This window comes from Haliaeetus leucocephalus, unplaced genomic scaffold (genome assembly GCF_000737465.1).
Source record: "Haliaeetus leucocephalus isolate CR32 unplaced genomic scaffold, Haliaeetus_leucocephalus-4.0 Scaffold964, whole genome shotgun sequence".
NCBI lineage: Eukaryota > Metazoa > Chordata > Aves > Accipitriformes > Accipitridae > Haliaeetus > Haliaeetus leucocephalus.
This window is the reverse complement of record NW_010973400.1, coordinates 3,624,369-3,640,815: the sequence shown is the minus strand read 5'-3', so window position 1 is coordinate 3,640,815 and position 16,447 is coordinate 3,624,369. Positions and strand designations below refer to the sequence as shown.

The 16,447-nt window shown below is 37.0% G+C and overlaps 1 protein-coding gene across 1 annotated transcript in view; it reads left to right on the top strand.

Moving 5' to 3' along the window:
* Positions 1-15,892, top strand: part of CD2AP (CD2-associated protein) — a 65,864-nt gene extending 49,972 nt beyond the window's left edge. The window contains exons 12-18 of the mRNA XM_010584308.1: positions 1,464-1,623; positions 5,147-5,289; positions 11,575-11,690; positions 12,558-12,644; positions 13,298-13,482; positions 14,639-14,702; positions 15,851-15,892. Of these exons, the coding sequence (XP_010582610.1) occupies positions 1,464-1,623; positions 5,147-5,289; positions 11,575-11,690; positions 12,558-12,644; positions 13,298-13,482; positions 14,639-14,702; positions 15,851-15,892 (797 nt within the window). The remainder of the gene's footprint in view (positions 1-1,463; positions 1,624-5,146; positions 5,290-11,574; positions 11,691-12,557; positions 12,645-13,297; positions 13,483-14,638; positions 14,703-15,850) is intronic.
* Positions 15,893-16,447: the final 555 nt, after the last annotated feature.

The window sequence follows — 16,447 nt, the reverse complement described above, 5'->3', positions numbered from 1 at the left end:
CATAGCTAAAATAAAGCTACTTGATCGTCAGTAATGCTAGCTGCTATTGGGCATTTAAAATTTAAATCTTCCGTATAGGATCACTAGTTAGAAGTGGCTAGCACTGTTAGCAGGTTCTTTTACAGAGGACAGTCAGCACCACCATGTGGCAAAATCCTTCTACTACTTCAGTATTTTATTTTTTTGATACTAAGAGAGACTGGAAGGGAATGCCAACCAGTTCAGGTTTTTTGTTCATATCCCCTTCCAATGTTCCAAAGCAGGAAGACAATTCTGCCCTGGATAATGCCTTTTTTCTTTTTTTTTTTTTCCCCTCAGAGGTATATCTTTATGATCTGTTTACTTGCAAGTGTACTTGTGAAACAAAATTGGAGTTTTCCCATTTTACAGTTGGAGGGCTGACACTCAACGGCTGCAGAACTTGTCCAAAGGAAGTCAGTCATAGAGCCGGCAGTTCAGGCACTTAGCTGGGATGGAGCTGAAGCAGATTTCCAATTCTACCCCCAAATCCATAACATATGTAAACATTTTACATTAGACCAATGCTTGATTAAAGGCAGTCATAGGAGGGGAGGATGGGAAGAATCAAAGCTGAAGGTCAGTCTCTCCATCCCAGTTTACGATTTACTGCCCTGTAAGGGCAGTAACTGTAAAAGACTGTAACTCCTTACTGTACCCTAACAATAGTCTTTTAAATCGTCAGTACTTTATGCAAGCGTGACTGAGCTGTAGCATAGTTTTACAAGGAAAAGTAGAAGGTATAGTCTGGATATCCCACAGGGTGTGATTAGGGAACATGGGTTGAAGACTATTCAACTAACATTTGTGAAGCAGCTTGAATTTTTCAGTGTCTCATATGTTATATGTCAGCTTGTCTGGGCAGAATTCAATTAGGTCATGCAGTCATTGAACAATAAATTTAACTTTTTTTGTTGTTGTTTCATCAGCCATACTTAAATTGTATCTTGAATTTGTAGGAAGGTAGACTTTATCTAAAGTAAATTCAGTTATTCAGATAAATATTCATTTTTCCCCTTTTTTCCATAGATAAATTGTGCTGCTTGTGGGTACGGAAGAAGTCCAGTTACAACAAAATAAAACAAACCCCTACCTTTTTAAGTGGAGATAAGGTGAATTCACAGAAAACAGAAAGCACTAGCAGTACAGAGAGATTCTTGGTTCCTAGCTGTCACTTTTAGTGCAATAATGTGAATCCATAATTTCTTACTACTGTTTCATGTCAATAGAAAGACATTTTGCTTGCTTTAACATAATGTTTTTTAAGTTCAGGTAAGTAGTTAGTGTGTTTTGGTAAGGTATCACTTAAGACACTTGCATATCTATTTTTCACTTTGATCTTCAAAGAAAGTATTTCTGACAGCAGTTGCTTTCTAATTTATTAGCATTGTAAGAATTCTAGACAACATGCATTTTTTAAATGTTATGGTGACTTATTTTGTCAGATGAAAAGGGAGCTTTGGATCAGAAGCCTTTGAAGCCACAAGCTCCTCAAGTACCACCCAAGAAGCCTATTCCTCCAAGCAAGACTAATAGCCTACTGAGAGCAGGGCTTCTGCACCCAAAACGTCCAGATAAACCTGTTTTGCCATCATCTGTATCCAAGTCAGTATAACTTAAATTTTATACCCCAAGTGTATTTTATTTGGTTTGTTGTTCGATCTTCCTTCATGGATGAGGTGGGAAGAAACCGATGTTTTAAGGGTGAAAATGATGCAAAGATAAGTTTTGCCCTATACCTACCAGTGTCTTGGTTCTCCAAGTCTTTATCAGTGTGAACTTACAAATTTTAATTCTTTGAGACATTGGATCCATCTCAGAGTAGATAGTACAGCATAACTAACCATGGGGCAGATGAAGTTACAAATCTGTGGGCTGCTTTGCTTTTAGCCTTCCCCATAAGAAAGAAGTTGTAGCTACGGTAGCAGTAAGGTATAAAAGAATCTGTGGACATGGCACTTGAGAATTATTGTGTTGGAAAAAACCAGAAGATTTGAGCTGCATCAATGTTCAATGTTTCAGCACTTTATATAGAATAAGATAGATGGAAAGGAAGAGTTTAGCACAGTCAGTACCTGTGCTAAAGGTACTCAGTATTGCTCATGTCTTCTTCTGGGGAAGAAAGCACCTATTACAGAACCATATCCAGTCTGTATGCTCTGTCTTGAATATTCTCAGTTGAGCTACTGGACAAATAGGGAGGGTAATAGCAAGTAATTGCTCACTATTTCTTAGATCCACTTTAAAAAATGTTTTTCTCTCATGAGTTTGAAACAATTATTTATGGTGTTTCACTAAGACTCATTTTGCATCAATACAGTCCCTCACATAGAGTTTTTCTTTCTGTCTCCATCAAAGTATTTGCTAGATCCTTGCCAAAAACTGTAAATAAACTGCTGATGGGTAACTGTCCCTTTGGGGTGTTTGGTTGACTTGAAAGAACCACAAGAAAGTAAGGTCATGAGGCACTTTGCCTTGTACAAATAAAGGAGCAGACGGCTGCTACATCAAAGAGCTTGCACCTTAAACACCTTCAAAGATACGGGGTGGCAGCAAGCATTTGTCGAGGTTTATCTTTTTTTTTACAGCAGATCCTGTATAGCTGAACCACAGGGAAGAATATCTAAAGGGAGAAAAGGCTGAGCAGGAGGGCAGTCAGGAAAGGGAGTGTGGGTAAGGCACACACTTTGGACAGTTGACTCCAACAGGGATCAGCTGCCTCTGATCCCACCCTGCACAGCCCTGGGAACACTGGATGCCTGACTGAAGAGTTAGACCATTGCCACATTACTTCTGTTTAGGTTTTCAGTGTGCCATTGTGTTATATCACTTGATATTTTGGAGAATTTCCCAAGTAAAGATTTATTTATTCATTAGCCACAAGTCATCTTCTCCTTCATTTTAGAAAATAATTATGGCTATAAAGGGATATACATGTGCAGTTAAATAGAGGTCTGTAGTAAACTGTGGTTGTTTAATAATTGAAAACTTTAAATCCTAGGGATATTTAAATGTTTAAATATCTGAAAGTTTAACATTCCTCTAGGAAGATAAGGCTGCTATCTCTTTTTCTACTGCAATAAAACTTCCAAATAAATGATTTGGGAGGTGAATTAATGACAGGGACACATTGAAGCTGACAACTAGTCCATTTATATACTTTATATATGGCATGTACAGGACAACGAGGTGATCAAGCCCAGTCAGCATGGGTTTATGAAAGGCAGGTCCTGCTTGACTAACCTGATCTCCTTCTAGGCCAAGTTGACACACTTAGTGGATGAGGGAAAGGCTGTGGATGTTGTCTACCTAGACCTTAATAAAGCCTTTGACACCATTTCCCACAGCATGCTCCTGAAGAAACTGGCTGTTCATGGCTTGGATGGGCGTACTCTTTGCTGGGGAAAAAACTGGCGGGATGGCTGGGCCCAAAGAGTTGTGGTGAATGGAGTGAAATCCAGTCGGTGACCGGTCACAAGTGGTGTTCTCCAGGGCTCGGTGTTGGGGCCAGTTCTGCTTAGTATCTTTTATCAATGATCTGGATGAGGGGATTGAGTGCGCCCTCAGTAAGTTCACAGAGGACACCAAGTTGGGCGGGAGTGTTGATCTGCTGGAGGGTAGGAAGGCTCTACAGAGGGATCTGGACAGGCTGGATCGATGGGCTGAGGCCAACTGTATGAGGTTCAACAGGGCCAAGTGCTGGGTCCTGCACTTGGGTCACAACAACCCCATGGAACGCTACAGGCTTGGGGAAGAGTGGCTGGAAAGCTGCCTGGTGGAAAAGGCCCTGGGGGTGCTGGTGGACAGCCAGCGGAATATGAGCCAGCAGTGTGCCCAGGTGGCCAAGAAGACCAACGGCATCCTGGCCTGTATCAGAAATAGTGTGGCCAGCAGGAGCAGGGAAGTCATCGTCCCCCTGTACTCGGCACTGGTGGGGCTGCACCTCGAGTACTGTGTTCGGTTTTGGGCCCCTCACTACAAGAAAGACATTGAGGTGCTGGAGTGTGTCCAGAGAAGGGCAACGAAGCTGGTGAAGGGTCCAGAGCACAAGTCTTATGAGGAGCGGCTGAGGGAACTGGGGTTGTTCAGCCTGGAGAAAAGGAGGCTGAAGGGAGACCTGATCGCTCTCTACAACTACCTGAAAGGAGGTTGTAGCCAGGTGGGGGTCGGTCTCTTCTCCCAAGTAACAAGTGACAGGACAAGAGGAGGTGGCCCCAAGTTGTGCTTGGGGAGGTTTAAATTGGACATTAGGAAAACTTTCTTCACTGAAAAGGGTTGTCAAGCATTGGAAGAGGCTGCCCAGGGAAGTGGTGGAGTCGCCATCCCTTGAGGAGTTTAAAAAACATGTAGATGTGGTGCTTAGGGCCATGGTTTAGTGGTGGCCTTGACAGTGCTATGTTAACGATTGGACTTGATGATCTTAAAGGTCTTTTCCAACCTAAATGGTTCTGTGATTCTATTTTTATGCTGTGGCGTAAATGATAGGAAGAATTGTAAAGGAAAATGTCATGTGTTTCTCCTTTTTGTTTGTCTGTTTTGGTGGGGTTTTTTTGTGGGGGGGTGGGTTTTGGTTTTTTTTTTTGTTTGGTTTTTGTTTGGTTTGGTTTTTGTTTGGGTTTTTTTTGTCCCTGGATGGTGTCACCAGACATGCAAAGAATGCGTGGTAGAATAAAAGCCGTATATACGAGGTACTTTACTCTATACCCAGAAAGAAATAACTTGTTCTTGGTAGTGTTTTTCTTTACAGGAAGATTTTGATGTCAAGGACTCTGAGTATGTTTCTGAGTATTTCAAGAGATATTACTGAAAGTGCTATTTAGCTATTTTGTTTTCTGTTGCTCTGAAGTGTAATATTTTATATTTAAGTGCCAAAGTATGCCCTGTAGTAGAAGTTTTGGATTATTTTTACAAGAGGATTGTACATGTTTGACAACTCTGCAAGAGCTTGAACAGAAGAATTGGCTTTTATAGGACTAGAATTGCTCTTCAAAAGACTTTATTTTAAGCAAGGCTTTAGAAAATGATAAAATCTACTGAAATTTTTCAATTTACCTGTAATTCTTGGTATGTTTCAGTTGTAAACTGTTTATTGACTAGGTATGTCTTGTCTTCTTTTTTCTTACTACAGACCTAATGGAGAAGTTGTTTCTCTTCGACCGAAATCTGAAGTTGAGCCAGTAGCAAAACCAAAGTTAGATACTGAACCATTACCACTTAGACCAAAATCAGTAGAGGTAGATTCACTTGTGGTAAAGAGCTCTAAAGAATTGGGTAAGAAAAGAATAAAACATTCTTTTTGGTCTTTCTGTTTGGATTGCAGTATTTTACAAGGTTAGAATAAGCTTTTTAAGTAGTTTACTCAAAATTCCACAGAGTGCGATTATGCCTGTTCAGTAGAAAGTATATTTTTTTTTTAGAACTGCTGTAGGTAGCTGAAGGTTAAGAGTCAGCAAGCGGTGAACACATGTCAGTAAGCTATTTGGAAGCAGTTAATGAGTGCTGTGTTGTAGTAGATGACAAAGGGAGAAACATAGGTAATGGTTTGTTCTTCTAATTTGAAAGCATGTTTTTTTGCTGCCACTTTTATCTTGTGTTTTTATGAAATTGTTTTCCTTACTGACTGGTTCTGTTTGTTCTGCTCTTGCGTTTAAGATAACTTTTGCTTTTCTGGCTAACTTGCGTATTTTTAGTAGTGCCATTACCTTCAGCATTCTGTGATTAAGTTCATAGCTATTTTAGATTATGACTTTATCATACGTTACATTTGGGCCAGCATGGAGCATTGTACACTGGAATTTCATACTTATGGCTTTGCTTAATGCAACTCGAGCCAAACGTGGCATCTCTTTAAATCTAAATTTGTCCAGCCAAAACCTTGATACTGGTTAAAGCACCCACATTGATCAGGCTCTCTGAGCTATTATAAAGTTACCTTTTGTCCTTTACAGACAGCACAACTGATTTCAGTCCTCTGTGTGCCTCTTAGGCAGAGATCATCTGCTGTGGGCATATTTTTTTTTTAACTCTAAAATATTTTTACTGTGTGATTAACCACTGCAGAAAAAGCTTTAGTGAATTGTACCTGCAGTGTTTGGCTTGCATATCTCAAATGCAACCTTTCATCTCAGAAAAAGTTTTAGTAATAATACATTTTGAAATAATATAACTTTTATATATATATAAAACTTAGGCTAATTAGGATATTCAGGTTATAGAATAGTTGGTCCTAAAGTGTAATAAATTGATCTAGGAGATAAAAATAATGCATTAAGAAACTGAAGCAGTTTATGAATAGAAAAGAGTACTGTTGATTTTTCCATTAAGCATTTTAAAATGTGCTTCTAAGCTTAAATGCTTTGTATGGGGAAAGGTTAGTTTATGTATGTTTTTAATACAGAAGTTATATTTTCCTGAGCCACAAAAAGCTGGACTTCAGGTATTAAAATATCCTGGAAATATTACAAATATTATTAGTGTTACTCTAAAGTATTTGTAAGTTCTTTTTTTATTCCCCAGTAAAATCTATGCATATGCTGTGATATGCCTTGTCTTAAAGGGTTTGAATTGGCAGTTTAACTATTGCCTCTATTTAAAGATGAGTTTGAATGAGGGTACGGAAGAAACACTTTCCAGCCAATGTAAGCTGAGAGATGAAAGAGCGATGCACAACCTAGCCTTAAAAATGTAAGCCTTGTCCTACTACTCAGATGTTTATCTCTAGAACTGTGCTAGATGTGTTACTGTGTAGCATAGTATCATTTATCTGCAGGAAAAAACTCCCCATGAAAGTAGATGGAATGTCTTTTTTTTTTCTTTAGGTGCAATTATCTTGCTACTCTGGTTATTAAAAGATGTCAACGTAGTAGCTGTGATATTAGGTATTCACATATACATAAAACCCCCAATTTTGTACAGATTTAGAAAAAAAAATTCTATGAATTCTGACTTGCTAACGTAAGATTTTACAGGCTCATGGAGAAATTCAAGATTTCAATACCTGTATGGGGCAGCGGACAGGGGTGCATAACAAGCAAGTGGGTGAGGTCTGTTCAGTGATCCTTGTCTGGTGCAGAGCAAGCAAAGGAGGGTCAGGCAGTCCGTGTGGGGATGCAGCACTGACAGTGTCAAGGAGCTGCTATTTAAGGAAAGTTTCAGAAATCCTCTGTTATGTGAAAGTGCCCTTGTTTAAAGCGATCTGCATAAGTCACTTGTAGTTTTACTACTCTTGTGAAAATAGACTAGTCCAAACTCCTGCCAGTAAAATGTAATGAATCTCTTGCTTTATGTCTCTGTATGCATTCTGCTGCTAAAGACAGAATGCTCCATGCAGCAACTAAGGCTATATAAAGCTCCAAACATGTTGGGTCCTTACTAAACAATCTCAAACTTTGTTATCTTACAAGCATTGGAATAGATGCTAAACCACGGGGGAAAGAGTATGGCTGCGGTTGGCAACTGCATTACCAGTCTCTCTTCTTCCCCTGCCCCTCCATCCCGCCCGCCTTTAGATTGAAGTCCTGAAGTGAATGAATTTTTAGAAAACCAATTTCTATAAGTATGGGTCTTTTGTTTTGCAACTTAGTTTGACCATGAAGTGTGGTGTAGGTTGAGCCACTTTCAATTTAGCCTAAGGAGAAGCCATAAATATTCTGTATCTATAGAAAAAAGCCAACACACTCCATATCAAAATTAGGCCCCCAGCCATCAGATAAGGACAAATACTCAAAAGCATTCAGAAACATTGATCATGTTGAAATACCTTCTCTTGAAGCTTTATTTGAAAAATTGCATAAATGTTTCTCTGTTCAACTAGAATTAAAGTACTGTAAAAGACTAAAGCTGTAATACTAGCATGCTGAACATGTAAAGCGATTCTGTTTCTTCTACAAATGTTTCTTTTTCCTGCTTTGTAAAATAATTTTTTTGTTCAGAATCTTTTTCTAGACATTCCTCTCCTTGACTTTTCTTTCCAGATTTTGTTTCCTATCCTGTTTGCCATGTTTCCCTTCTTACGTGTCAGGAAATTACCCTACCCTTCTCCATTTTGGTAAGATAACAATCTATAAGGAAATCCAAATGCTTTATGCCATACACATAGCCTCTTCTTAACGTCATAAGAGTAATTTTGAGTTGCAGTTATGGATACTAAAATTTTTGGGTTTCGATTTAAAATGCTTTTTTGGTTCGTTTGAATGCCTGTTTTGCTTAGCTGTTAAAGAAGTTGTTACTTTAAGTATACTTCTCAATTAGGAACTTGTGGGGATAAAAAAAAGGAAAAACTTTACAGTCCAGCTATAGATAAGCCAAACCTAGTGTTTATAGTGAAATGTGTTCAATACTTATACCACTTCTGGTGTATGTAGGTTGAATGGCTTTATCCTTCTGTACACACAAATTATGCAGTTATGAAGCCTTTAGGCACTGAATCCACTAGTGTTGGCTATTTAGTATCATGAGTCTTGTAAAATAGTGTTTTTGAAAGTTACGTATTAGGCATGTGCTTAATTGTAGCAAATACCTTACTATTGCTCGACTGCAAGTTTAAATATTCTGAAGCTTATATCTGTGCCCTAAATTTTTGGGGTGCAATCTCAGCAAGATGAGTAATAGGAAAAAGGGCTGCCATCTTCTTTTACTCTGCAGATTAATGTGAGGTCCTGTCTTCTAAAATATTGGATATGTTTCACTTCTGTCATGGGTTTTTAAACCCCAGCCACATGAGATGTTGGAACCATAATTTCTTTAGACACCCCTTCAGCTTTGCTTCTTTTTGTGAAGGCTTTTTAAGACAAACTGCTATGAGTACACTTGAAGCATTCACAAATTTTAACAAAACCTCTCACCTAATTGTATCTGTTAAAGCTTCTAACAGTTCTGTTATGGATCCATGGTAAGCTTGCAGAAGAGATATTTCTAGTAGTCTGTCCTAAGTAACTGTTTAAACTTGACTCATCTTTCTAGAAAGAAAGATGCTCTTGCTCAGCCTTAAAATCATTTTTTGACTCAAATTATCCCCACGTGTATAATGTTGCTCTTTTGGCACTATCATGGGATTTCCTTTAACAATTATCTACAGGCTGTCTGTAAGAAAGTTAATTGATAAATCATTTTATTGGTTGAAATTGTGAAGTTTCAGTGGGTTTCATCAGTATCTCTATTGGTTTCAGTGGGGCCAGGCTTTCTCCTAAAATAAATAAGAATGCTGTTTAAAAAGAAAACAAACAAACAAAACCACCACCACAAACACAAACCCTAATCTCCATCAGGCTGTGCTTTAATTTCTTCCCTATACCAAAGCAACAAAATGAAAAGGTTAAAAGAAAAATGCAAGTGCAGTCAGAATTTCCTCTGACTGTAAGGTGCTGTTAATATTTTAATGCTGAGCAATTGTCTCAGGTGTAGCAATTTCCTTTAGAAGCTCTTAACAAATAGGACACCACCCCCATCGCCCCTGGCTTTAGTGTCATCCCACCATCTATATTGAAATCATATACAATTCAAGACTGTAGCAGTCTTCATCTTCAAGCCTTGTCAAATACTGTGGGTTTTTTTCAGATGTACACATTATTCTTAATATGCCTGATGTTTACTTTGTTCGTGGACACAGAGCTGGCATTACAATCATAATAGCAACTCAATTTTCAATTCTTATTTAAATTTCCTGCCAAATGATTTGTCATTTCTGCAGAATGACAAAAGGAGGGTCGTTTAAAGGCAAAAATTACTGAGATGGGGGAAAGGGCATATATATTTTTTTTCTGCTTTCTTTTTACCTTTTTAATAATACCTAATTAACGTAAATCCTGATTTACATTTTGGCATGGATTAGTGCTCTGGGATTGAGTAAAAAACGTGTTGGTCACTGTTGCTTGACTTCTAATAAGTTAAATATTTTATTGGCACAGACTACAGCAGAAATACCTTCATAGTTATTTAATTCTCCCTCATCCTCTTTTCCGTCAGCTGCTTGCCATTCATCACTCTTCTGTTTCTTCCTTCTTTGTTTATTTCCCCCCCGCTTTTTTACATTGCAGATATGATTACATGTTTACAAAAGACTGTATTTACGTTCTCTTTAATAAAATTAAAAAGCAGCAAAACTGATTGGTAACAGATACTGTTATAAAAGCTTGCATTTCAACAAGGCAACAGATGATGAAATATGTTCAGGGATGCCCAGAAGTTGCGAATATCTTAGGGACTTCAAGGATAGTAACACAGAATAGAAGACAATAAAATCAGTTAAAACATTCAGTGGAAAACTTAGTTTCTACACGTACAAATTAGCTTTGACAATGTGTGATTAAAACTCTGATTAATCAGATGATTTTAAGTCATCCATCCAAACACGAAAGTGGTATCAATAGTCTGGCTCAGTGTTCTTAGGGCTTTTTTGTTATATGACCTCTTTCTATAGCTTTAAAATGAATGAGAAAATAGGGAAAGAACTATCATAGCTGCTATTTGATAAATCATAATGTCATGTAAAAATCAGAGGTTGCAAAACCACCACCTCCCTGCCCAACAAACCCCAATTCTTGAATGTTACTTTTGGTGCCCATAGTAAATGCTGTGTGGTATTTTAGCTAAACATTTAGAGTACCTAGAATAAGTGTAACGAACTTGTGTTGTAAAAACTTATATAACACCTATGATCTTATGTCAATGCTTAAACAAAAAACCTATCTCATGGCACATCTGTTGACAGGTAAGTAGTAGTATTATTTTTGTGGAGAAACAGTTAAGAAGTCCAGTTGTTAACTAGGTGAACTACTTATGTTGTTAGATTAGATATGTTCTGTTCTTCCTATTAATGTTAATCTTCCTATTAATAGGCAGCCTTTTTCCTAAGGTTGCCTCTTCCCATAGGATGTAAAGAATTTCTACTGATCTAGGAGAGAGTACACCGAGACCTGTGAGCATAAAGAGACTAATGAACAGAGAGATCTGTATGGTATAATAAAGTATGAGAATGGAGTTTTGAAATTCTTTATGACAGACTTTATGAAGTTGTGTATTTTCTTTAGACAAAACACTGCATATGAAAAAACTAGCCTGCACAGAAATATTTGCAGTTAATGTCATCTTAACTTATTTCACCAACCTGTGGAGATGTACTTTACCATACTGCTTTTATTTTTGTCTTAGTCACTAAACTTGAGGTTTCATGCTTTTCATGCAAGTTATATGCTCTCTTAAACAGTTGAATATGGCACCTCTCAAGAAAAGTCATAAATATATTCTTTTCCAGATAATTGTTAGGTCTGGTTTTGCTGCCATGTTACTACAGCATTTCTGTTGAGAACTTGTATTTAAATACTAGTTGAATTAACTCTTAATTTTTTTTCAAGGTGGAAAATGTGGTTTCCCAGATATGCCAAAGTCGTGTAGTTGTTTCATATGGCTCGTGTTGTATATACTGAAAAACTTTCAAACAATAAGAATTCTGATAAATTACATATTTATTTTTTGTCTTGAGGAAAAAAAGTGATAAAAAAGAATGCAGCAAAACCTTCTGGTCTTGATGGTGGTCTATGTTTTCATTTTTTTTCCTAGATCTGTTAAGCTTTGATGATGTAATAGCTACCTCAGATAATCTATCACACCCTACTGCAAACCGACCCAAGATGCCTGGTAGGAGGCTGCCTTCACGTTTCAATAACAGCAGTCCTGTGAGTATATTGGGTGTTTTCCTAGTAGTGAACTAACTTCCCAGGAAACAGAGTTGCACTGGGAAACAGTTTTATGAACCATTTATCTGAGGGCAAAATGCCGTAGAGGTTCAGTTCCTATAGACTTTGTCTACAGGAACATCCATTCCCCGGAGGGAAGCGTATGTAAGAGAAACAACGTGACTGCGTTGCAGCTGAAGGAGTCTTTCTGTTCTGTGGGGTATTACTGCAGTAAGTACTTAGCTCTTCTAGCGTCACTGATGATGAAATAGGTGGTGTGCATACACACAACTCTGAAAGTGTCTTTAGTGCTTTACAGGCCTAACAACAGATTTGTAATTTAATTTTGCTGTAATGCGGGACTTGTGATCTCGTGTGCTAAGACATGATATTGTCAGACCATGAGAACCAGGTGGTGCGGAGTCCCTGAAAACAAATTGTATCATTGGATGTTGTGTAGTTCAGTCATGCCAGTTACCATCTACAGTTAATATCTACAGTTACTGCTGGTTACTGTTTATGTTTTAAGAAGGTACCTACAGGCTCCCAAAAGCATCAAGGACTTGCTTTGTTAAGTACTGCAGAGATGCTTGAGAATCCTGCCCAAGATTTTTATGTTTGATGTAAATTCAGCTGAATGAGTATGGTGAGGAAGGGAAGTTCTGACTGGCAGGGAAAGAAAACCATGGTAGTCTAATAATTTAAGTTTGGGTGTTTGGGTTTTGTGGCCTTTTTTTTTCCTTTTTTTTTTTTTCTTTTTTCTGTTGCATTTTTAGAAACATATGACAGTTCTTTTTTTATTTACTTTTTTTTATTTATTTTTTAAAATTCTGAAAACCTTTTTATTTTTGATGAATGGTTTACCAGGCAAGTCAAAATGTGAGTCCAGAAAAAAATTTGAAGGTGCAGAAAGAAGAAGAAAGTGCCAAACCAAAGCCAGTTGAAACAAAAAAGGTATGATACCAAGGAGCTAGATAAGTACCAGGCAGCTAGGTGTTCTGTTCATCTTGCTTGCATTTCCAGTTTAGATCGATGCAACCACCTAAATGCAAATGATTGTATTTAAATGCAAGTGAGCCATGTCGCTTAGTATAAAGTTCATATTAGAAATTCTAGTATAAAGTTCATTATACTAAAGTATAAAGTTCATCAGTTCTGATGGGAGCTATTGTATCGGGTAGCATAAAAAAACCTATGGTATAATTTCCCAAATAAGCTTCATGGCTGCTCATCCTCTAGTCTCCTGACAGACAGAACAACTGAGCAGAGCAGAAAGGTGCAGAAAAGATTGTTTATAATGAACCTATGGGCCCCATTAAATCACGTTGGTTTTTTGTTTTGTTTTGTTTTTGAGAGAACTGCAGTGTGAGCACTTTTTTTAGTGACTACAGGAACCTCAGGGAAATGCTTAATAAAGAGCTGTATAAAATAACTGCATCTCATATACTACAGTAGTCCATTTGAACTGGACATTGTTTTTTGCCTTTTGGGTAGAAAATTAAGGAGGTTGTGCACATGTAGCTCCCATAACAGTACAACCTGTATGCTGTAAGTAGTCAGTATGATTTCATTTCTCAGCTTTCCACTGATGTATTTTTTTTTTTTAGCCATCTGCATTCAGTCCACCAAATCCATCTTCATCGCAGAGACCAAGTTCTGTTATACTCAACTTTTTTCCTGGAGACATCCAACTTAAAGGAGAAACAGATGATGAAAAAATTTCTGTGGAAGAGCTCAGGACTCAGATTAATGATTTGATGGGTTTAGTAGACGTACTGAAGAAAGAACATGGGTAAATATTTTCCTTCTCAATCTCAAAGGGTTACACAGACATCTCCCAAATGTCTTTAATGCCAAACTTCTTTAAAATAAAAAAGAAGAAAAAAAATGCTATTCTGTATTAATATTAATTCAGAAGTTCTTTCTTTAGAAGTTGATCCAACTAGATGTCCTAAATACATACAGATTTGATGTCAGAGTATTTTTGGAATTTGTACACATTTTTCCTTCCTACTTGCACTCCTGCATGCATTACAGCTTTTTGTAAATACTTCTTAAACAGTTAGTACCTTCACTGTAAGGAAAAGTAGATAATTTTTGTGGTATTTAATGTAAGTACATGTGCTGACCTTGTGTAACACTGCGCACAAGTAATTGCAGTATTGACGTGACTGGTAGTAGGGAAAGATATTACTGAGCTTTTCAAATTGGTGATCATGGTGGCCCAGTCATCTGTGTGCATGTGGGTAGGGTTGTGTTTGGAGAATGATGTAGAAGAAAAATGTAATTGGTGTTTGAGTAAACACAGTAAAGACCAATCTGCAGGAAATTTACCTTTTCTGTTTTTATTTTTACAGCACAGACATTCATTTTGGTACTCGTTAAGTGATGACTAGTGCTAACCAAACCAGCTTTTAGATTGACCTCTTGAGAGGTTATAGAGCATCAGGATCAGTTGGTCTCCAAAGCACACTAGTACATTATGAGTTCTGGAGATTAATGAACTAGTTCTTCAGTGACTTGATGATAATTCTTAGCGCTTTCATGCCTGAACATAGTTATGAAATAAAACATATTTTAGGAACTTTTTATTCTAAAGAATTTCTAATCTCTATGTAGAAGTTGCCAGGTTATCTTGGTTTAAATTCAACTCCTTCAAGTAAAATAACAGTAGAAATTTTAAAGTAGCGTACTTAAAATTGTGATTATAAGTTAGGAGTAAGTGCACAGTGATAGGTAAGAAGTATTGAGAGTTGGTGGAAGCTTGTGGTGCACTAGATTTGAGTACCAGTTCACTAGTGGGCATGTACTTATATGGAAGTTTTATTTATAAGATATAGCATCAGACAGTTGTTACAGGAATTTCTCTTGTAAAATTTAAACAAGACCCATGCTGCCTGTTCTCAGTAATGTGAAACTTGCATTTCTGATATCTTAACTACTTTTAGGAGAGAACTGGAAAAACTAAAGAAGGATTTGGAAGAAGAGAAGCTGTTACGAAGTAATCTGGAGGTAATATTAGCAATTTGAGTGGGAGTAAAGTTTAGAAGTCTGTAGGCAGTTCTAGTATTTGATGCCACAAGAAGGTCTTAATGAGCCTGCTCAGTTTTTTTTGATTGCTGTGTTACTGTGTGGTTGAATGAATGCCTCAGGAGGCATTTGGTTGTATATAGAAGATTCACAGTTCATCTTAGCTGAGCTTGCTTTATCTGGAAAATTTTTAACATAACGTATTTTTAACAATATGTATGGGTGTTGGAATGCAAGTTCAGTTTAGTGTTGCTGGATTCTTTGCTCTGCTGTGTTCCAAGGGAGAAGATTAATACTTTGCTTTTGGAAGATTGAAGGACAGATTTACTTTATGTAATCAAAAGAAAAATGGGGCAAAAGTAAACTTTCCTAATTTTTTTGATGAACTGTTTAAATATTAAGTGAATAATTTGCCGAAAGAATGGAATGCATCTGAAAAATATCCTTATGCATGAATGCTACTCCTCTCAATTTACTGATGAAGAAGGCTACCTGCATTATAATATGATGCCATTAAGTAGTTAATAGGATGAGCTCATTGTAGAAAATTATTTCAGTCTGGTACAAAAGGGCATTTTATTTGTGAAATAGTATTTCTTATTGACTACAAAGCTACTTTGGAAACTTGAGAAGAACTTCTGGTGAGTCCCCTTTTTAATGCGTCTCTAAAGTAATCAATGAAGTAGCCTTAAATATGCACTGGAGATGAAGAGGAGGTAAATTCCATGTATCCTCTAAATCCATTTGAAGAAATACAAATTAATCATGGCACAGTATTTTGCATGAAGGCTGCTTTAGGAAGTTAGTCCGAGGTGATGATGCAGCGTTACATGGGGACATGTCAAGCGATTCCACAACCTAGCTTTGACTGCTTTATTCAGAGTTTATCCAATAAGATGTACCAGAACTATAGGCAAATTTTTGATGAATTTAAATTCTTGTTTGTTTAGCCAACAGTAGTATGAAATCAGCTGTAAATATCAAGCTGTCAAATGCTTCTGTGTAACGATTTTTTTTACTTAAGTGTCTTTGAAATATAAAGGTTATAATATTGGTGAAAGCTCTGAAGACTTTAGATTATTGCTACTTTAATACTGATTCTCTTTCTTTTCAAAATGTCCGTTTTCCAGCTTGAAATAGAAAAATTGAAGAAAGCAGTGATGTCTACATGAGACAGTTATGGACTCAATGTTTTTAACTCACCAGGAATTCAAAGCTGAACACAAGGAGAACTGACTCTTATTTCATAATAATAATGGATGCTGGTGTTCTACAGTCTTAAAGAAAAAAATATAGTAAAAAAAGGAATATAGTCTTTTATTCAGAGAGATAAGAAAACAAAAAAGAATAATGGTGTAATTTTTTTGCCAATATAAAAGAGGCCTTATTTCTTACTGTGCTGGAATTGCAGACCTTATTTTTTGGTTTGCTTGAAAATACTACTGAATCTGTATAGAAAGGAGAGGGAATTCTTAATAGATTTTTATTGAATACCTGTAGCTTAATTTTTAAAGAGATCTATACTATAAATAGGGTGATCTATCTTTACAACTAATCTGTAAAATAGTCTATTGGGAGGGGTGTAATAACTGTATTGTAATTGTAGTCACTACTTTTCTCCTAGACGCAAAAGGGAATATATGATATTTGTATAATTTTGGCAGTCTTACCCAGGGTTATGCTGTTGTGCCTGTCTGCAGTGAGAATATTAATAATATGCTGTTTAT